General features: G+C 44.7%; 1 protein-coding gene across 1 annotated transcript in view; it reads left to right on the top strand.

Annotated features, from left to right (window-relative positions):
* KANSL2 (KAT8 regulatory NSL complex subunit 2) overlaps nucleotides 1–21806 on the top strand; it is a 220339-nt gene that overhangs the window by 125670 nt on the left and 72863 nt on the right. Inside the window, exon 4 of the mRNA XM_030196841.1 lies at nucleotides 11721–11835. Within this exon, the coding sequence (XP_030052701.1) occupies nucleotides 11721–11835 (115 nt within the window). The remainder of the gene's footprint in view (nucleotides 1–11720; nucleotides 11836–21806) is intronic.

A 21806-nucleotide genomic window follows, 5' to 3' on the forward strand; every position in this document is an offset into this window, starting at 1 on the left:
ATTTTTTTTTTGGGGGGGGGGGGGGAGGGGGAAGGGTGACTTAGGTAAGACGGACCTGTCATACCTCTTCATTGGGTCTCCCTCATTCCTCTCTCGCTAGTAAATCCTAACACCAGCTCTTGAGTTGGCGTAAGGTTTGCAGAGGTAGCAGTGCCCTTGTTTGGCGCACTGCCCACTGATCATGAGGGATGAATGCGGGAGACCCTTGTTTGCATGCATTTTCATGCAATTAGCATTCAGAGCTGGCAAGCGCGTTATTACACACACTCACTGGCTCTGATCATCGGGAGGGAGCAAACAGGCACTGTTGGCATCTATAGACTGCTTCTGATCATCAACCCATATCTTTTTTGAGATGCAGTGACCAGAATTGCACACAATATTAGAGGTGCGGTCGCATCATGGAGTGATACAAAGGCATTATAATGTGCTCATTTTTGTTTTCCATTCCTTTCCTAATAATACCTAACATTGTGTTTGCTTTAATTGCTGCTGAACGCTGAGCAGAGGGTTTCAACGTATAATCGATGACATGTAGATCACTTTCCTGGTCATTGACTCCTAATGTGGAACCTTGCATCACGTAACTGTAGTTTGGGTTTCTCTTTCCCACATGCATCACTTTGTACTTGCTCACATTAAACTTTATCTGCCATTTGGATGCTCAGTCTCCCAGTCTCATAAGTAATTTTTTACAATCCTCAATGATAAGTTTGAATTACTTTGTGTCATCAGCAAATTTAATTACATCACTAGTTACTCCCATCTCTGGATCATTTTTAAATACTTTAAAAAGCAGCGGTCCCAGCATATACCCCTGGGGAACCACACTATGTACCCTTCTCCATTGAGAATACTGACCATTTAACTCTCTTTTCTTTACCCAGTTTTTAAACCACAATAGAACACTATCTCCTATCCCATGACTCTCCAGTTTCCTCTGGAGTCTTTCATGAGGTACTTTGTGAAATGCCTTTTGAAACTCCAGTTACACAGTATCGACCGGCTCACCTCTATCCACATGTTTTTTTTCACCCCTTCAAAGAAATTTAATAAATTGGTGAGGCAAGATTTCTCTTCAGTAAAGCCATGTTGGATTTGTCTCATTTAATCTATACTTTTGAATATGCTCTGTAATTTTGTTCTTTATAATGGTCTCTACCATTTTGCCCGGCACTGACGTCAGGCTCACTGCACTATAATTTTCATGCTCATCTCTGGAACCTTTTTTAAAAATTGACGTTAGATTGGCCACCCTCTAGTGTTCCAGACCATGCTTAATTTTAAAGATAAATTACATAGTACCAACAATAGTTCTGCAAGTTCAGTACTCTGTGATGAATACCATCCGGTCCAGGCGATTTGCCACTCTTCAGTTTGTCAAATTTGCCCTATTACATCTTCCATGTTTTATAGAGAGTTAATTCAGTTTCTCTGACTCGTCAGCTTTGAATACCATTTCTTGCACCGCTCTCTCTCCCAAATCTTCTTCAGTGAAGACCAAAGAAAAGAATTCACTTAATCTCTCCTCTATGGTTTTGTCTTCCATATTTGCCCCTTTTACCCCTCGGTCATCTAATGGTCCAACTGATTCTTTTGCCGGCTTCTTGTGTTTAATATACCTTAAAAAGTTTTTACTATGTTTTTGCCTACTATGCAGTCTTTTTTTTTTTTTTTTTTTTTCCCAAAGTCCCTTTTTGCCTTCCTTATCAGGGCTTTGCATTTGACTTGATATTCCTTATTCTGTTTCTTACTATTATCAGTTGGATCCTTCTTCCATTTTCTGAAGGATTTTCTTTTAGCTCTAATAGCTTCCTTCACCTCACTTTTTAACCATGCTGGCTGTTTGGAATATAACTGCTTGGGCTTCCAGGATGTTTTTTTTTATTTTTTTTTTTAACATCCACACCTGATGTAAAGTTTTTACTTTTGCAGCTGCTCCTCTTAAGTTTCTCCCTGTTGTCATCAGTCTCCTTTTTGAACGTTGAATGCTGACATACTGGATTTCCTGTGTGTGCTTATTCCAGAGCCGATATAAAATTTGATCGTATCATATTATGACCCTTTCAAACTCACAATCCAGTATGCAATAAAGCAGTAGAAAACCCACTTTTTTTTTTTTTAAGAAAAGAAAACCCCACCCTTCTCTATACTACTGAGCAAACAACTTGTATAAAAGAATTGAGAGCAAAGAGAATACTACCAACTAGAAGATCTTGACTATCAAGTAAGGAGAAATTTCTCAAAACATAATAGGGATGGGAAGTTGGACTGATCTGGTGGTCTTAAAGAAAATTAGCAGGTGAGACTTAATTTCTCCTTCCTTAGCATTACTACCAAATTACCCTAACACATGTGGGATATAATAAAGCAATCTTCATCTAGGGCAGGAAATCGAAAGTGCCTAGAGAAAGAACTGAAGTGCCAAACAATGTCTGTTCTGTACACCACACACCAAAAAAAAATTCCAAAGATGAGTGGTATACTATCAAACTCAAAAAAAAAAACCAGCGTCACTTACTATCACAAAATGATATATAATTTTTTTTCTTATATAAAAGGACTCGCATGTACTCTGAATATTTTTTTCTTTAATATTTTGGAAAGTTAGGAGAGCCCTCAGAATTAGGTGTCCCACTCTGTGCATCTAACTGATTCAAGCTGGCTTTGCTTGGGCGGACATTTTTTTCTCTGTCATCAGACAACCTCCAAGAGCACACCACAAAACAGTGTGCTCAATCTGTCAATGTGCAAACAAATTCTTAAATATCTTCCTCTATGTTGTGGAGAAGGATCGGAGTTTTGTTGGAGAAAGATCGGAGCAGAAGTTGGACTTAATTTCTTGTTTTCAAGCTCACCTGAGTCCCTAAGTCTAGCGATGAAATCCATAGTATCGGGCATTAATGGGTGCTCCGTGAATTCAAGCAAAAAAAAACGTTAAGATGGTGTGATGCTAGTTTGGACTCTATAACTTTTTTTTTTTTTTTTAATAATACTTAAAATGCACTTATTGGTACATAGACGATATTTAAGAACTTTTTGCACATTGACAAATTGAGTACATTGGGTTGTGATGTGCTATTGGAGTTGTGTCATATGAAGGAGGAAAAGAATGTCCACCTGAGCAATGACGGCTTGAATTAGTTAACTGTGTAGTGTGGGACACCTAATTCTGAGGGCTCTTGTTTTCCAAAACAAATTTTTTTTAACCTTAAAAATTATTCCGGTAACAGAATTCAAACAGGCGTGGGATAAACAAAAAGAAATCCTGTTTAAAAGGAATGGATCCAAAGAAGCTTGGCGGAGATGTGAAAGCAACACTGGTAATTGGGAAGGAAAGCCAGTACTGGGCAAACTTTTACAGTCTGCGCTCTGATCATGGCTGGAAAGATTCAGCTTCAGAAGTTGGAGAAAAAGACCAGTGCTGGTTAGACTTCCAAGTTCTATGCCCTAATTGTGGCTGAATAGATTTGAATGGGCAGGAATGGAGCTTTTCAGGGGCTTCGACATTAAGAAATTTTAGAACAAGGGCACAGCTGGGCAGACTTCTACAATCCCTGAAAATGGCAATGACAAATCAAGACCAGGTATACATACATACATACATAAAGTATTACGTACCATATGTATTGAGCTTATCTTGTCGGGCAGATTGGATGGACCGTACAGGTCTTTACATAAGTATTGCCATACTGGGAAAGACCAAAGGTCCATCAAGCCCAGCATCCTGTTTCCAACAGTGGCCAATCCAGATCACACATACCTGGCAAGATCTCAAAAAAGTACAAAACATTCTATACTGCTTATCCCAGAAAATAGTGGATTTTCCCCAAGTCCATATAATAATGGTCTATGGACTTTTCCTTTAGGAAGCCGTCCAAACCTTTTTTAAACTCTGCTAAGCTAATCGCCTTTACCACATTCTTTGGCAATGAATTCGAGTTTAATTACACGTTGCATGAAGAAAACCTTTCTCTGATTCGTTTTAAATTTACTACTACTACAAATCATTTCTGCAGCGCTTCGCAATTGAACATGAAGAGAAGACAGTCCCTGCTCGAAAGAGCTTACAATCTAAATTTACTACATTATAGCTTCATCGCATGGCCCCTAGTCCTAGTATTTATAGAAAGTGTAAACAGACACTTCACGTCTACCCGTTCAACTCCACTCATTATTTTATAGACCTCTATAATATCTCCCCTCAGCCGCCTTTTCTCAAAGCTGAAGAGCCCTAGCCGCTTTAGCCTTTCCTCATAGGGAAGTCATCCCATCCCCTTTATCATTTTTGTCGCCCTTCTTTGTACCTTTTTTAATTCCACTATATCATTTTTGTCGCCCTTCTTTGTACCTTTTTTAATTCCACTATATCTTTTTTGAGATGCGACGACCAGAATTGAACACAATATTCGAGGTGCGGTCACACAATGGAGCGATACAAAGGCATTATAACGTCATTTTTGTTTTCCATTCCTTTCCTAATAATACCTAACATTCTATTTGCTTTCTTAGCCGCAGCAGCACACTGAGCAGAAGGTTTCAACGTATCATTAATGACAACACCTAGATCCCTTTCTTGTTCTATGACGTAGCTGTAATTCGGCGATTTAACGACTTTGAATAACTTTGTGTCATTAGCAAATTTAATTAACCCCTGATATCTCATCTTGCATCCAAACCAAAGTTTCAGCGTGCTTGTCTGACATTGCTACCTGGATGTCTCAACGCCACCTGAAATTAAATGTGACCAAAACCGAGCTTCTCATTTCCCCCCCCCCCCCCCCCCCCCCCCAAACCCACCTCCCCGCTCCCCCCCGTTTTCTATTTCTGTTGACGGCTCTCTCATTCTCCCTGTCTCCTCAGCTCGAAACCTTGGGGTCATCTTTGACTCTTCTCTCTCCTTCTCTGCTCATATCCAGCAGACCGCCAAGACCTGTCGTTTCTTTCTTTACAACATCCGTAAAATCCGCCCCTTTCTTTCCGAGCACTCTACCAAAACCCTCATCCACACCCTTGTCACTTCTTGTTTAGACTACTGCAATCTGCTTCTTGCTGGCCTCCCACTTAGTCACCTCTCCCCTCTCCAGTCGGTTCAAAACTCTGCTGCCCGTCTCATCTTCCGCCAGGGTCGCTTTACTCATACTACCCCTCTCCTCAAGACCCTTCACTGGCTCCCTATCCGTTTTCGCATCCTGTTCAAACTTCTTCTACTAACCTATAAATGTATTCACTCTGCTGCTCCCCAGTATCTCTCCACACTCGTCCTTCCCTACACCCCTTCCCGTGCACTCCGCTCCATGGATAAATCCTTCTTATCTGTTCCCTTCTCCACTACTGCCAACTCCAGACTTCGCGCCTTCTGTCTCGCTGCACCCTACGCCTGGAATAAACTTCCTGAGCCCCTACGTCTTGCCCCATCCTTGGCCACCTTTAAATCTAGACTGAAAGTCCACCTCTTTAACATTGCTTTTGACTCGTAACCACTTGTAACCACTCGCCTCCACCTACCCTCCTCTCTTCCTTCTCGTTCACATTAATTGATTTGATTTGCTTACTTTATTTATTTTTTGTCTATTAGATTGTAAGCTCTTTGAGCAGGGACTGTCTTTCTATGTTTGTGCAGCGCTGCGTATGCCTTGTAGTGCTATAGAAATGCTAAATAGTAGTAGTAGTAGTAATTACCTCACTAGCTACTCCCATCTCTAGATCATTTATAAATATATTAAAAAGCAGCGGTCCCAGCATAGACCCCTGGGGAACCCCACTAACTACCCTTCTCCATTGAGAATACTGACCATTTAACCCTACTCTGTTTTTTAATCCACAATAGAACATTACCTCCTATCCCATGACTCTCCAATTTTCTCTGGAGTCTTTCATGAAGTACTTTGTCAAACTCCTTCTGAAAATCCAGATACACTATCAGCCGGCTCACCTTTATCCACATTTTGTTCACCCCTTCAAAGAAATGTAGTAGATTGGTGAGGCAAGATTTCCCTTCACTAAATCCATGTTGACTTTGTCTCATTAATCCATGCTTTTGAATATGCTCTGTAATTTTGTTCTTTACCATTTTAATTTCCCAGATCTCCTCTGGAACCTTTTTTAAAGATCGGCGTTACATTGGCCACCCTCCAATTTTCTGGTACCATGCTCGATTTTAAGGATAAATTACATATTACTAACAATAGCTCCGCAAGTTCATTTTTCAGTTCTATCAGTACTCTGGGATGAATACCATCCGGTCCAGGAGATTTGCTACTCTTCAGTTTGTAGAACTGCCCCATTAAATCCTCCAGGTTTACAGAGAATTCATTAAGTTTCTCCGACTCGTCAGCTTCAAATACCATTTCTGGCACCGGTATCCCACCCAAATCTTCCTCGGTGAAGACTGATGCAAAGAATTCATTTAATCTCTCTACTATGGCTTTGTCTTCCCTTTTACTCCTCAGTCATCTAGCGGTCCAACCGATTCTTTTGCCGGCTTCCTTCTTTTAATATACCTAAAAAAATTTTTACTATGTGTTTTGGCCTCCAACGCAATCTTTTTTTCGAAGTCCCTCTTAGCCTTCCTTATCAGCACTTTGCATTTCACTTAACATTCCTTATGCTGTTTCTTATTATTTTCAGTTGGTTCCTTCTTCCATTTTCTGAGGGATTTTCTTTTAGCTCTAATAGCTTCCTTCCCCTCACTTTTTAACCATGCCGGCTTCATTTGGTCTTCCGTCCTCCTTTTTTAATACGCAGAATATATTTGGCCTGGGCTTCCAGGATGGTGTGTTTGAACAGTGTCCATGCCTGATGTAAATTTTTGACCCTCACAGTCGTCATCTATTACGTTACTATTTTATATGTATATTCAGAATTTAGGTGTCCTCTTTCAAAAAAGAAAAATTAGGGTCCCGTGATGCTGTGCTCTGTAGTGGACGCATGTAGCTGAAGCTCCTGGGCCCAACTTCTCCTTCCATGACCCTAATCCTAGCTGTAGGCATTTGCAGTGGTGAGATTTGACATTTTGTTACTAAATGTAGGCGGCGTCTTGTGACAGCAGTGTTGAATGGTATGAAAGGGTTCCCGAGCAGACAAGGGGCACTCCAAGCAGGGACATGCCAAGCCCCGCCTTTGCCTTCTGTCAGCTCGATGTGGACGGCTGAGGTAACCGCAGTGATGGACTCTTAGCTTAACTAGCAGCTGAAGCCTATTGCTGAGAAACTTACCTCGGTATCTGAACGTATGACAGCGCTTTGGCTACAGTTCAGTGCGACTTGGCAATGGGTATCTGATCTGGAAACTTCTGTCCACCAACTTGATGTGACCTCCACTGGTGCTGCGAATAGGCTCAAGCAACTCGATGACAAAGGTGGAAGATCTTGAAAATAGGGCCCGGAGAAACAATCTCAGGCTCGTTGGTTTATCAGAGGCCATCTTGGAGGGGGACCTTCGTGGTTTCCTGGAAACCCTGGCTGGATTCATCTCTACAGAGTCATGCAGAGCTGATCCTGATCAAAAGGGGGCAATACTTAGGTCCCCCATCGGGAAGCAAATGCGAGACCCAGAGCCGTCACCTTTTAGCTTTTCAATTTCTGTCACAAACAAGGAAGCTGTCAGAGAGGGTAAAACCCTTACTTATGAGGCCCAGGGATTCTTCTTTCAGGAATATTCAGCAAGGGTTACAGCACAGAGGAAGGACTTCATTCCCATATGCAAAGCGTTATAGGAGAGGTAAAGTCGTTTGCACTCTGTATCCAGCATGGCTGCGAGTGGAACACGAGGATTCCTTGCAGGTCTTAGAGACTGCATCAATAGCATGGGACATTTTGGCCCGCATTTCATCACTACAGGAGGATAAATTAATCCCTACAGACTTCTCTGGTCACTAACACGGACTTCTTTGCTTTAGGTTCTCCTCAGGTGAGATGTACATGACCTGGCAATACTTTTTAACTTGACGCCATTTTGCTGTCTCTGTTTCAGAGGTGTTGTACTGATCTGTTTCCTGATACTCTTGGTCGACAACTGGATTGAAACTATTACTGTGCCTTATGTACTGGATATCTCCCTTAGCTGGGATTCACTTGTCTGTGTTATCAGGAGCTGGATATTTTCTCTCTTTTTATTTATTTATTTATTTATTATTATTATTTTTTTCTTTTGTTTCACTTTGTTCTGATATGGACTTTCTGGCCAAGGATCTGCTCTCCACTTTTTGGACTAAACTTTCTCTTGTCCATTCTACTGCACCATGCTGTTTAATGTGTGCTTTGCGATATGGGCTGACTTGGAACAGTTTTGTTATCATTTAGACTATCCCTTCTAGTATAAATCTTCAGGCCAGAGATATCCATCCACAAAATTATTATTCTGTTTTGCCTAGGACATGGAGTTGACTCAGCACATAAGACCTAATATTCGGGACCTCTTTACACAAGTGAAAGTCTCGATATTGGGACAGGGGTTCCATCAGTGAGCCCCTCCCATTCACAGTTCCCTTCCATCCCTAAGCTGTATTTTATTCCAAAAATACAAGAGTATCTCGTTTCCCCTCTCCCGGGCCATCCAGTTGTGAATGGGAGGGGCTCGCTGATGGAACCCCTGTCCCAATATCTAGACATCCATGTGTGTAAGGAGGTCCTGAATATTAGATCTTATGTTCGGTACTCATTTAATGCAAATGCTGGGTCAACTGGAACCAAAACAGGGGCTAATAATGGTTACCCTTGACGTCACGGCTCGTTATACTAACATACCTCAAGGTGCTGCCCTGGACTTGATAGCTAATATGTTGAATAATTTGAGCCTGTCCATCTCTGATTGAGCTTCTCAATCAAATTGCATATATGGTCATTACCAAAAATTATTGTTTGAAGGTTCCTACTTTCTACAAACTAAGGGAGTGGCCACGGTAGCCCCGACCGTGGCCTGTCTGTACATGGCCCTCTTTGAAGAGAAATGCATCTATAATAGTAGATTTGCACCTCATATTTATCAGTGGAAAAGATATATTGATGATGTGTTCCTCCTTTGGGAGGGTGATTTTCAAAAGCTAAGTGATTTTTTTTTTTTTTGGACTATCTAAATGTGATCAACACATCACTTTTTCCTCTAAGATAGGGGGGTCACCAGAGCGAGATTTTGGACATGACCATAAGTTATGAGCAGGGGACATTTATAACTAATGCATTTTGTAAATCTACAGATAGAAACACCTTATTACATTATACAAGTCATCATCCCACTCCTTTGAAGAATGGTATTCCAATTGGGCAGTTTCTGCGAATCTGCAGAATCTGCTCATATAAGGAACAGCAGGCAGAGTTCATGAGAACGCTTTAGAGAGCGGGGTTATCCTAAAAAGGTAATCCATAAAGCGTTTAAAAGGGCATTTAGAGGCATATTTTCAAAGCACTTAGCCTTCCAAAGTTCCATAGAAACCTATGGAACTTTGGAAGGTTAAGTGCTTTGAAAATATGCCGTATTATGTACAATAGGACTGGTTGTTTCAAAAAGGTCAAGAGGAAAAAGATAATAGGATTACATGCATACTTCCATATTCCCCTAATTTAGAGTTAAAAAGATCATCCAGAAACATTGGGGGGTGTTGGCAGTTCATAAAATATTTCAGTTCTTACCCCGTTTTACATACCGTAGGGGTTTAAATGTGGGACAGAAATTGAAGAATAACGTTTCAAAACAAATTGTCACAACTATGGGACATTTTACATGTAGTGGGTGTAGATATTGTTTTCATGCGATTGTGACTCAATGGATATCAATCCCTAACCAAAATAAAGCTAAAAGGTTCTTTTTGAAGTCATATACTGATTGTAACTCTGACTTTGTTATATATGCTATAGTATGCCCGTGTGGTTTACATAGGACAAACAGTGAAAAAAGTTTAAGCACAGAATTGCTCAACATTTGAGCAATATAAAACTGGTAAAGAGAGACACCCCACCCCGCTTGTGGAACATTGGATTGCAGCTGGTCATAAAATGGAAGATGTAAAGTTCCTAGTGTTGGTGCAGATAGCTGCGAGTAGGGGAGGTAGCTCACTGCAGATTATGCTTCGGGTTGAACAACGCCTAATATTTCAGTGGAGAAAAGTGACCCCACAGGTCTGTATAAAGCTGTGGAATGGGCGGGTCTATAAAGAGGGAGAGCTCCACCATAGGCTTTAGAGAGGAAACTGAGATGCACACGTGTGGCGTCCCACTCTGGTCGACACTATTTTCTGAAGGGCTGGCAAAAACTCTAACCTGACAGAGCTGTAGGTTGAAACTAAACAAGTTGTTTGAGAGGTATGTAACATTGTTTATGTGTAGTTTTATGATGGAAATAGGTTGTGGTAGTGAAACGCTTAGGTCTGCTCCCTTCACTTTATGCTTTGGTTTGCAGTCAACGCCTCTGAAGACGCATGGTGCGAAACACATTTGTGTTGGGCTTTGACAAGCTCGCTGAAGAATCTAATGTTGGGAAGGATATAGCCCAGTATGGGAAATGACTTGGTCAAAATTGTGGTGCTTGTGGAGGTCAAAGAACATGACACTTCAAGAGTTCAAATGACAGAGAACTGACTGGGTTTTGGAATAGCCACATGAGAAGTTGTACAAGAATTTGAACATTGAAAAGGTTTTTGCTCTTTATACAAGGAGTCCCTGTGAAATGCGTGGCGCCAGTAGCGGTAAGAAGATGTCTTAAGACACACGCACTGGATAAGTTTGCAGTGGCCTACAATAAGGCGGAGCTTCAGCCTACAAAGAGTTTGGACTATTGTGATATATATTTGCAGTGCATTTTTCCAAGCGAAAAAGGTGCCGTTGTATGCCAGGCCACCTTTCAGGGCTGGGGTGATCACTGAGGGACCCACTCCACAATAACCAGGCCCCCTGCCACCAGTTACAGAATCTATGACAAGGCAGAATTGGTGTGTAGAGCCTGAGCTCTTTCATTAAAACTTAAGGACCATGGGTCAATTTTAGCAGACAATAGAAAAGATGCTGGTACTCAATACCCCCTCAAAAAAAAGCCCTGTAAACTTGTATCTGGAGTAATACCTTTGTAGTGGGTGAAGTAAAATAGCCATGAAATGAACAATGATGTTTGCAGATGCATAGAATGAATGAAAACATGTAACAGAGGGAATCTTGTATTGAGGGAGAAATATTTTAATTCATAGGAAATGGTTATGGGAGTTAGTTTGATTGAGAGTGAATGGTATGAGTGAGGCATGAAAATGTGAAGTTTGTGAGGCATAGTTTAAAAAAAGTTTTGAATATTTTTTGGACATATGAAATTTAAATCGCAATAAACATATGAAGAAGATTCAATAATATAAAAAAAATGGTAGTTACTTGTAGTATTGGATGAATATTCATTGTGGATATCCTGAAAATCTGACTTGCTGGGGTGCCTCCATGAATCAGGTATGGGAATCTCTGTATTGAGCGCTACTCCACTGCAGCCAGATGATTGTAATGTGTGTAAGTTTGAAGTGTGTGGTTTTTGGGTTTTTTGTTTTTTTCCCCTTAATTTTCTTTTTCAAAAAATCCCTAATTAACTGGAAAATAAACACCTAGAGTTACAATTTATAAACACCTAGTCATGGCTTAGATTGGGTAATGGGAGCATTGTAGGGAAAGTGAAGACATGATGGGAGGCAGCAGCTTTTTGTTACCTCAAGTCAATGAAAATTGTTAAAACAACCTTCTATTTTCTGTTAGATGAAGACAACTGGAGCGATGTCGAGCAGGACCCTGTTATGGTGGATCAGACATGGAGAGGAGACCCTGATAGTGAGGCTGACAGCATAGACAGCGACCAGGAAGACCCCCTAAAGTGAGTGAGAATAACCAAGTAATTGTATGAGAACCTTGGAGAAGATATATATCCATACCCTCCTCAAAAGTGAGGAGTGTGTGGAGGAAGACCAGGAAAAACACATGGAACATTGACTTTTGGTCAGTGTTAATTGAAGAAGGTATTCTAGACTGCAGATAAATGGCAGACAAACATGCAGTAGAGGGGTATCTAATCTTTCTTCTGTAATTGGTGTGGTTTGCATGGAACTAGCAAAACAACAAGGGAAGGAAATGGGACCAGTTTGGAGATGTCCTAGGGCAGTGCTTGATAAATCCCCAGTGGTTGCCTGACTTGAATGTCCTCCTTGCACTGCCAAAACCAAACAGTTGTTCGCAGCACCAGCACAGCCCTCAGTTGAACTTGAGCTGGACAGTGTTTGAATTCTTGTGCTGATCTCGTGAGATTTCAGACTGCAAGCCCATCATGGGAGTTAAGTGCTGCTCAACTCAAGGTCTGAAAACAGCTGTTGGGGAGTGGGCAGCAGTGGAAGGTCAAAATGGCATTATTGACAGAGATAACATAAGAATAGCCATACTAAGTCAGACCAGTGATCCATCTATCCCAGTATCCTGCTTTCAGCAGTGGCCATTCCAGGTCACAAGTACCTGGCAGAAAACCAAATAGCAAGATACCCTACACATCTGTAGAAATTTTTGCAGGAATGTAGTTGTAATGTTTGGTAGATGGGAGTAAATTGAGTTCTATGGAAACTTATTCGGTCTCACGTTTAAGATTTACTCTTAGAATTTCTTGTAAATTTTCCTTTATAAATATATATATTTCCTCCTTTCTCTTAATGGATGTTGCTATGTTTGTCCAGTATTTTCTTTGTTGTATCTCCATATGGAGGATAATGCTTTATATTTGTTTCCTTGGATAGTAATGGAAATATGTATTATTTAAAAAATGCAATTAAAATACAGGTAGCAAGAGTCTGGGACAAGAGGTGAATCAGAGATATAGTAGCTTCAGGAGTATCTGAAGCCCAGAGCAGATATCGGCAAGTTGATGGGGATGCCTCAAATAGGCAAAGGGTTACATACACAAAATGTATCACATACATATTCATAAGGCAGTGGTTTCCAAACACGGTCCTGGAGGCACTCCAGCCAGTAAGATTTTCAGGATACCCACAATGAATGCAGTGGAGGCAGCGCATGCAAATCTCTCATGAATATTCTTTGTGGATATCCTGAAAACCTGGCTGACTGGGTGCCTCCAGGACCACGTTTGGGAACCACTGCATTAAGGATATCCTGCAAACCAGAACTGTTTGCAGCCCCTGAGAACCAAAGTGAATATCATGGGACTGAAACAACTCTCCTGTGGTTAAAAATTATTTTGTTGTGTGTGGGCTGTCTTTTTATGATTTTTCTTTTCCTTGCAATCCTTCCAGACCAGCCCAAGCATGTGGGTTTACACACTCCTACCATCTGCTGGAGACTGAGAACTACTTGTTAAAAGAAATGATTTATCTTGGGGGAAAGAGCTCTAGAGCACTCGCTACTGTTTATAATTTAAGAGCAGGTGCTGTATTTATAAGTTTTAGAATATTAATTTCTCCACCAATCACCAAAGGTGATAATTGCAATAAATTAAATAAATTAAGTATATATAAAAGATACCATATACTCAGAACACAAAGAGACCGTATTTTTAGCTTCAAAAAGGTTGATTTAATATACAATTGCACACGAGAGGTAGGTTTTAAGAGATCTTTACAGATAATCTGTGCTTAAGTAAGGCAAGGTAGCAGGTCTAGATCAAAAGTTATGTTACTTACAAGTCCTTGTTACACAGTATGAACAGCATTAGGTAAGCACATGTTTGCAGGACAGGAGAGCTTCTGCAGTGAGTGGATCTGAGTTGCTTGCAGTTGAAGAGAATCTGAATCTTGGGGAAACAGCTTTTGCTTTTATATCTTGCAAGCTGCAAGAGGATATACCATGTGGATCTTTGTCCTGGTTTCCTGGTTTCCACACAACCCTTGGGCATTTGCAAAGCATTGTGGTATCTTGGTCTCATGTCTTATGACTTCACAAGACTTGCTGTCTGGATCTTGCTGACAAATGGTCTTTTGATGTGAAAAGGCTTCCTGCTCAGTCTCTGTGATAGATAAGATTTGTCTGGGGCAGCCAGCAGGTGCCCTTTGTCTTTAAGTTGGATTTCACACCTTTCCCACTTGCTTGTCTCCTTGCCTCTACTGGTTAGGTCCAATCTTTGTTGTGTTGATCAGAGGAATAGAGTCAATTTAAAACTTTAAAGCAGTCTTAAGTCTTTTGTTTAAGGAATGAGAAAAGGCAAGGTGAGGTCCCTGCAACTGCAGCAGTACCTTTGTAAATGTCTTTTAAATATTCCCCAAAGGGAGAGGGAAGAGGGCTTTTGGAATGAAAGCCAGTTCTGCTGCAGTGTATTTTTAAAAGCTGCACAAATATATTGGTGTATATATATGTATCTGATCCAACACAACATCATGCTACACATTTAATTCTGATGATTGGCTTATACCATAACATACTGACTTCAAAATGATCATATAAGTATCCTGTGTAGCCCACAGCCAGACAATATTTCTCAGTCTCCAGCAGATGGTAGGTGTGTTTGTCCTGCACAGCCCAGATCTGGTGGAGGTAGGCTGAATATCTAGGGTGGTAAATGGGCTTCTGAAATCCTTGAAGTGTCTATAAGATAAAATAGGATGAAGTCCTTATTTGTATTTAAGGCAACCCCATTTTTCTTCATCTGTATGCTATGCCCAGTTGGGTCTTCCCCCCCCCCCCCCCCCCTCTTTGGGACCTGGGCAGGTTAAGGAGCTTGGTGTGCCACTATGGGGGAGAAACCTTGATATACTGCCTTTACTAACGAAAGGTCAAAGCTGTTTACAATAAAAAGAGCACATACATACATCATGTTCCTCTGATATCCATGTGGCTCAGTCAGTAAAGCTCTGGTACTGCCAGTCTTATGACTGGTGTGGCTTGGATGTGGCTGGGGTCAGTTGTAAGCTGTGAACAGCTTAGCAAGGAGGCAGTCAACGTTACAGCATCTGAAGTAGGCCAGGCTAACATACAGTCCTAGGATCTTGGTCCAGGCCTGGTCAGAGGTGGCAGTTGTCCTGCTATTGGTCAAAATTGCCATCTGTTGTGGTATAGAAGCAACAGAATCGCTGCAGATAGCAGGAGACAACGGGAAGGGCACCTCCAGGTGAGGGTTGGGGTTCATCTGTATTTTAGTCTCTGACTGTATAAAGCTTTTCACATGAGGCAGGCTGGAGGAAAGGCAGGACAGGAGCAGGGAAGACTTGGAGAGGGCACTGGTTCTCCCAAGAGGCAGTGACTCGATTGGGGGGAAAAAGTGCTGGAAGAAATTAGGTCAATGGAATCCTTGGACATCTTAAATCCGTCAGAGAAGTTGGAGGACCAGAAGGACTGGGCAGAGGAAACGGGGTGGGGGGGGGGGGGGAGGGAGGAGGAAGTGCCCTTGAGGGGATTCTTTGGTGGTTAGGTCTTCTATAGAAAAAAAGCTGCAAAAATTTATCTTGCAGGCAGGACATTTCTGTGCCACATTATCCCGAGGGAAGCTCAGGTTCAATATGGCTTACATATCGAACACTAAATAATAATATAAAATGGTAACGGATTAAACAGTTCAACATTATGCAAGTATAACATCTTGGATTAAACAGATATAGTAGGTAATGGTTTACTAGAAACGTACCAATTTTATGAAAGTATTTGAAAGGCTTGAAAAAGAGCTTGAATTGAACAAAAGTACTATTAGATATATCAGTAGCTAGTAAATAAAGGAATTTTGAATACAGTACCTTGAAGACGCATAGTGCTGTGATGCTGCCGAGTGTATTGTTAAAGACACTTTGAATGAGACCATCTTTTTTTTTTTTTTTTTTTTATATTTGATTTGCTGGCTCTAAAGAACCCCCGATGAAGGCTCTGTATGTCGAAACACAGCCTGTGTTGAGTTAGTCTGTCAGCGCATCTTGTTTGAAGAATAAACTTTGGTCCTCTTTGGCTTTTTCCATTCTTTTGGCGGTCAAAGTTAAGACTAAACCTGCTTACTATACAGTACAAGGAGAACATAATAATAGCCAAACTGGGTCAGACCAGTGGTCCATCTAGCCCAGTATCCTGTTTTCCAAACACTGGCCAAGCCAGGTCACAAGTACCTGGCAGAAACTCAAATTGTGGTAACACTCCATACTACAAATCCCAGGGCAAGCAGTTGCTTCCTATGTCTGTCTCAATAGCAGACTCTGGACTTTTCCTCCAGGAATTTGTCCAAACCTTTTTTTAAACCCAGATACATTAACCACTGTTACCACCTCCTCTGGCAAAGAGTTCCAGAGCTCAACTATTCGTTGAGTGAAAAAATATTTCCTCCAGTTTGTCCCCTAGTCCTTTGTACTTTTGGAACGAGTAAAAAATCAATTTGCTTCTATTCGTTCTACATCACTCAGGATTTTGTAGACCTCGATCATATCTCCCCTCATCAGTCTCCTTTTCCAAACTGAAGAGCCCTAACCTCTTTAGCTTTTCCTCATACAAGAGGAGTTCCATCTCCTTTATCATTGTAGTCGCTCTTCTTTGAACCTTTTCTAATTCCACTATATCTTTTTTAAAATATGGCAACCAGTACTGAATGCAATACTCTGGTTAGGACACATAGAGCGATACAAGGGCATTATAGTATTTTTGATCTTATTCACAATCTCTTTCCTAATAATTTCTAGCATCCTGTTTGCTTTTTTGGCCGCTGCCGCACACTGAGCAGAAGATTTCGGTGTATTCTCCGAGGACAAGCAGGCTGCTTGTTCTCACTGATGGGTGACGTCCACGGCAGCCCCTCCAATCGGAACACTTTCTAGCAAAGTCCTTTGCTAGTCCTCGCGCGCCGATGCGCACCGCGCATGCGCGGCCGTCTTCCCGCCCGAACCAGCTCATGCCGGCCAGTCTTCTTTTGTCCGCGCTCGGTACGGTCGTGTTTCGCCGTTCGCGCCCCAAAGTTGACCTCGCGCGTCGTTTTATCGACTTCGTTCAAAAAAAAAAAAAAAAAGGTGTCGGAAGGAGACCTTTATGGTTTTCTCCCTTCCCGTACTTCTAGTCTTTGCCCCGGTAAGTTTTCTTTCGTCATCGGGGTAGGCCCTATTTAGGCCTCGGTCGAAGTTTTTCTTCCTCCTATTTTTGCGGTGCCATTTTCGCCATTTCGAGTTTTGATCTCGCCGGCGCGATTTTTCCGCCCATGACATCGAAGTCTTCCAGCGGCTTCAAGAAGTGCACCCAGTGCGCCCGGGTAATCTCGCTCACTGACAGGCACGCGTCGTGTCTTCAGTGTCTGGGGGCTGGGCACCGCCCTCAGGCCTGTAGTCTGTGTTCCCTTTTACAAAAGCGGACTCAGGTAGCGAGGTTAGCCCAGTGGAACATTTTGTTCTCAGGCTCTTCGTCGGCATCGGCACCGGAAGTATCGACTGCTTTGACGTCGTCGGCGCCTAGACCTTCATCTTCGCCCCCGATTGCATCGAGTGCATCGAGGCATCGGCCCTCTGCATTGGGGCGACATCGGAAGGCTGCGTCGGCGTCGGTATCGAGACCTCCTCGGCTGCTGATGTCGTCGGACGGTGGTGCTTCGTCTGGAGTGCAGGTGAGGGCTGTCCATTCCCCTGCTGGTGGCGGTGAGCCTTCGGGTGGGTCTCCCCCCATTCCGAGGGCTCCTGCGGTACAGCCCCCCCGAGACCGACCTCCTTCGGTCTCGGCCCCGAGGAAGCGACGGCTGGATTCTACGTCCTCCTCGTCGGTGCCGGGAAGCTCCGGTGACATGCTTCGTCCCAAGAAGTCGAAGAAGCATCGTCACCGGTCCCCTTCCCATGTCGGCACCGAGAGCTCTGGGTCGCCGAGGGAGTCGGCACCCAGTAGGCATCGGCACCGAGAGGACCGCTCGCCCTCTGTTCAAGAGGTGTCGATGCGCTCCCCTTTGGACAGCCCGGAACAGCCTCCACACCCGGAACAGACTCTGACATCGACGCCTGCATCGGCTTCCATGCCTTTTTCTACAGCCGCTCTGAACGAGAGTCTCCGGGCCGTTCTCCCAGAGATCCTGGGAGAGCTGTTGCGCCCTACCCCTCCGGTACCGGGGGTGCTTGCGCCACCGGTACCGTCGAGCCAGGCGCCAGCTGGCCCATTGTCCGGGGTGAGGTCTCCGACATCGGTGCCGCTTGCGGTACCGACTGCGGTAGCCTCCCAGGAAGGCTCCCCGACTACGTCGGCGGAGGGAGCTTCGCCAGTGCGGGCGAGGGAGTCTACCTCTCGACGCTCCCACCGTGGCCGTGGTTCCACGGAGTCGAGCTGGGCACGGTTGCAGACACAGGTCCGTGAACTTGTGTCTGACACCGATGGTGAGGCCTCGTGGGAAGAGGAAGAAGACATCAGATATTTCTCTGACGAGGAGTCTGAGGGTCTTCCTTCCGATCCCACTCCCTCTCCTGAAAGACAGCTTTTTCCTCCTGAGAGCCTGTCTTTCGCTTCCTTTGTCCGGGAGATGTCTACGGCCATCCCCTTCCCGGTGGTTGTGGAGGACGAGCCCAGGGCTGAAATGTTTGAGCTCCTGGACTATCCTTCTCCACCTAAGGAAGCGTCCACAGTACCCATGCATCATGTCCTCAAAAAGACATTGCTGGCGAACTGGACCAAGCCATTAACTAATCCCCACATTCCCAAGAAGATTGAGTCCCAGTACCGGATCCATGGGGACCCAGAGCTGATGCGCACTCAGTTGCCTCACGACTCTGGAGTTGTGGATTTGGCCCTAAAGAAGGCCAAGAGTTCTAGAGACCATGCATCGGCGCCCCCGGGCAAGGACTCTAGAACCTTGGACTCCTTTGGGAGGAAGGCCTACCATTCTTCTATGCTCGTGGCCAAGATTCAGTCCTACCAGCTCTACACGCGCATACACATGCGGAACAATTTGCGGCAATTGGCGGGCTTGGTGGACACGCTCCCCCCGGAGCAAGCCAAGCCATTTCAGGAGGTGGTCAGGCAGCTGAAGGCGTGCAGAAAATTCCTGGCCAGAGGGGTGTATGACACCTTTGATATTGCGTCCAGGGCCGCTGCTCAAGGTGTGGTGATGCGCAGACTCTCATGGCTGCGTGCCTCCGACCTGGAGAATAGAATCCAGCAGCGGATTGCGGACTCGCCTTGCCGTGCGGATAATATTTTTGGAGAAAAAGTCGAGCAGGTGGTAGAGCAGCTCCACCAGCGGGACACCGCATTCGACAAGTTCTCCCGCCGGCAGCCTTCAGCCTCTACCTCTACAGGTAGAAGATTTTTCGGGGGAAGGAAGACTGTTCCCTACTCTTCTGGCAAGTGTAGGTACAGTCCTCCTTCTCAACAGCCTGCGGCCCAGGCTAAGCCCCAGCGCGCTCGCTCTCGTCAGCAGTGTGCGCCTCAGCAAGGCCCCTCGGCTCCCCAGCAAAAGCAAGGGACGAGCTTTTGACTGGCTCCAGCAGAGCATAGCCGACATCCAAGTGTCAGTGCCGGACGACCTGCCAGTCGGAGGGAGGTTGAAAGCTTTTCACCAAAGGTGGCCTCTCATAACCTCTGATCAGTGGGTTCTCCAAATAGTCCGGCAAGGATACACCCTCAATTCGACCTCAAAACCTCCAAATTGTCCACCGGGAGCTCAGTCTTACAGCTTCCAACACAAGCAGGTACTTGCAGAGGAACTCTCCGCCCTTCTCAGCGCCAATGCGGTGGAGCCCGTGCCATCCGGGCAAGAAGGGCTGGGATTCTATTCCAGGTACTTCCTTGTGGAAAAGAAAACAGGGGGGATGCGTCCCATCCTAGACCTAAGGGCCCTGAACAAATATCTGGTCAAAGAAAAGTTCAGGATGCTTTCCCTGGGCACCCTTCTCCCCATGATTCAGGAAAACGATTGGCTATGCTCTCTGGACTTGAAGGACGCCTACATGCACATCCCGATACTGCCAGCTCACAGACAGTATCTGCGATTTCAGCTGGGCACACGTCACTTCCAGTACTGTGTGCTACCCTTTGGGCTCGCCTCTGCGCCCAGAGTGTTCACAAAGTGCTTGGCTGTAGTAGCAGCGGCACTTCGCAGACTGGGGGTACACGTGTTCCCATATCTCGACGATTGGCTGGTGAAGAACACATCCGAGGCAGGAGCCCTGCAGTCCATGCAGATGACTATTCACCTCCTGGAGCTACTGGGGTTTGTGATAAATTATCCAAAGTCCTATCTTCTCCCAGTGCAGAAACTCGAATTCATAGGAGCTCTGCTGGATTCTCGGACGGCTCGCACCTATCTCCCAGAGACGAGAGCCAACAACTTGTTGTCCCTCGTCTCGCGGGTGCGAGCGTCCCAGCAGATCACAGCTCGGCAGATGTTGAGATTGCTTGGCCACATGGCCTCCACAGTTCATGTGACTCCCATGGCTCGTCTTCAAATGCGATCTGCTCAATGGACCCTAGCTTCCCAGTGGTTTCAAGCTGCTGGGGATCTAGAAGACGTGATCCACCTATCCACGAGTTTTCTCAGATCCCTCTATTGGTGAACGATTTGGTCCAATTTGACTCTGGGACGCCCTTTCCAAATTCCTCAGCCACAAAAAGTGCTGACTACGGATGCGTCTCTCCTGGAGTGGGGAGCTCATGTCGATGGGCTTCACACCCAAGGAAGCTGGTCCCTCCAGGTACGCGATCTGCAGATCAATCTCCTGGAGTTACGAGCTGTCTGGAACGCTCTGAAGGCTTTCAGAGATCGGCTGTCCCACCAAATTATCCAAATTCAGATAGACAACCAGGTTGCCATGTATTACATCAACAAGCAGGGGGGCACCGGATCTCGCCCCCTGTGTCAGGAGGCCATCAGCATGTGGCTGTGGGCTCGCCGTTACGGCATGTTGCTCCAAGCCACATATCTGGCAGGCGTAAACAACAGTCTGGCCGACAGGTTGAGCAGGATTATGCAACCTCACGAGTGGTCGCTCAACTCCAGAGTAGTGCGCCAGATCTTCCAGGTGTGGGGCACCCCCATGGTAGATCTCTTCGCATCTCGAGCCAACCACAAGGTCCCTCAGTTCTGTTCCAGACTTCAGGCCCACGGCAGACTGGCATCGGATGCCTTCCTCCTGGATTGGGGGGACGGCCTGCTGTATGGTTATCCTCCCATACCTCTGGTGGGGAAGACTTTGTTGAAACTCAAGCAAGACCGAGGCACCATGATCCTGATTGCTCCTTTTTGGTCGCGTCAGATCTGGTTCCCTCTCCTTCTGGAGTTGTCCTCCGAAGAACCGTGGAGATTGGAGTGTTTTCCGACCCTCATCACACAGAACGAAGGGGCGCTTCTGCATCCCAACCTCCGGTCTCTGGCTCTCACGGCCTGGATGTTGAGAGCGTAGACTTTGCCTCTTTGGGTCTGTCGGAGGGTGTCTACCGTGTCTTGCTTGCTTCCAGAAAAGATTCCACTAAGAGGAGTTACTTCTTTTTATGGAGGAGGTTTGCCGTCTGGTGTGACAGCAAGGCCTTAGATCCTCGCTCCTGTCCTACACAGACCCTGCTTGAATACCTTCTGCACTTGTCTGAGTCTGGTCTCAAAACCAACTCTGTAAGGGTTCACCTTAGCGCAATCAGTGCATACCATTACCGTGTGGAAGGTAAGCCGATCTCAGGACAGCCTTTAGTTGTTTGCTTCATGAGAGATTTGCTTTTGTCAAAGCCCCCCCCGTCAAGCCTCCTACAGTGTCATGGGATCTCAATGTCGTTCTCACCCAGCTGATGAAACCTCCTTTTGAGCCACTGAATTCATGCCATCTGAAGTACTTGACCTGGAAGGTCATTTTCTTGGTGGCAGTAACTTCAGCTCGTAGAGTCAGTGAGCTTCAAGCCCTAGTAGTTCATGCTCCTTATACCAAATTTCAT

The sequence above is a fragment of the Microcaecilia unicolor genome, chromosome 3 (genome assembly GCF_901765095.1).
Source record: "Microcaecilia unicolor chromosome 3, aMicUni1.1, whole genome shotgun sequence".
NCBI classification, from domain to species: domain Eukaryota; kingdom Metazoa; phylum Chordata; class Amphibia; order Gymnophiona; family Siphonopidae; genus Microcaecilia; species Microcaecilia unicolor.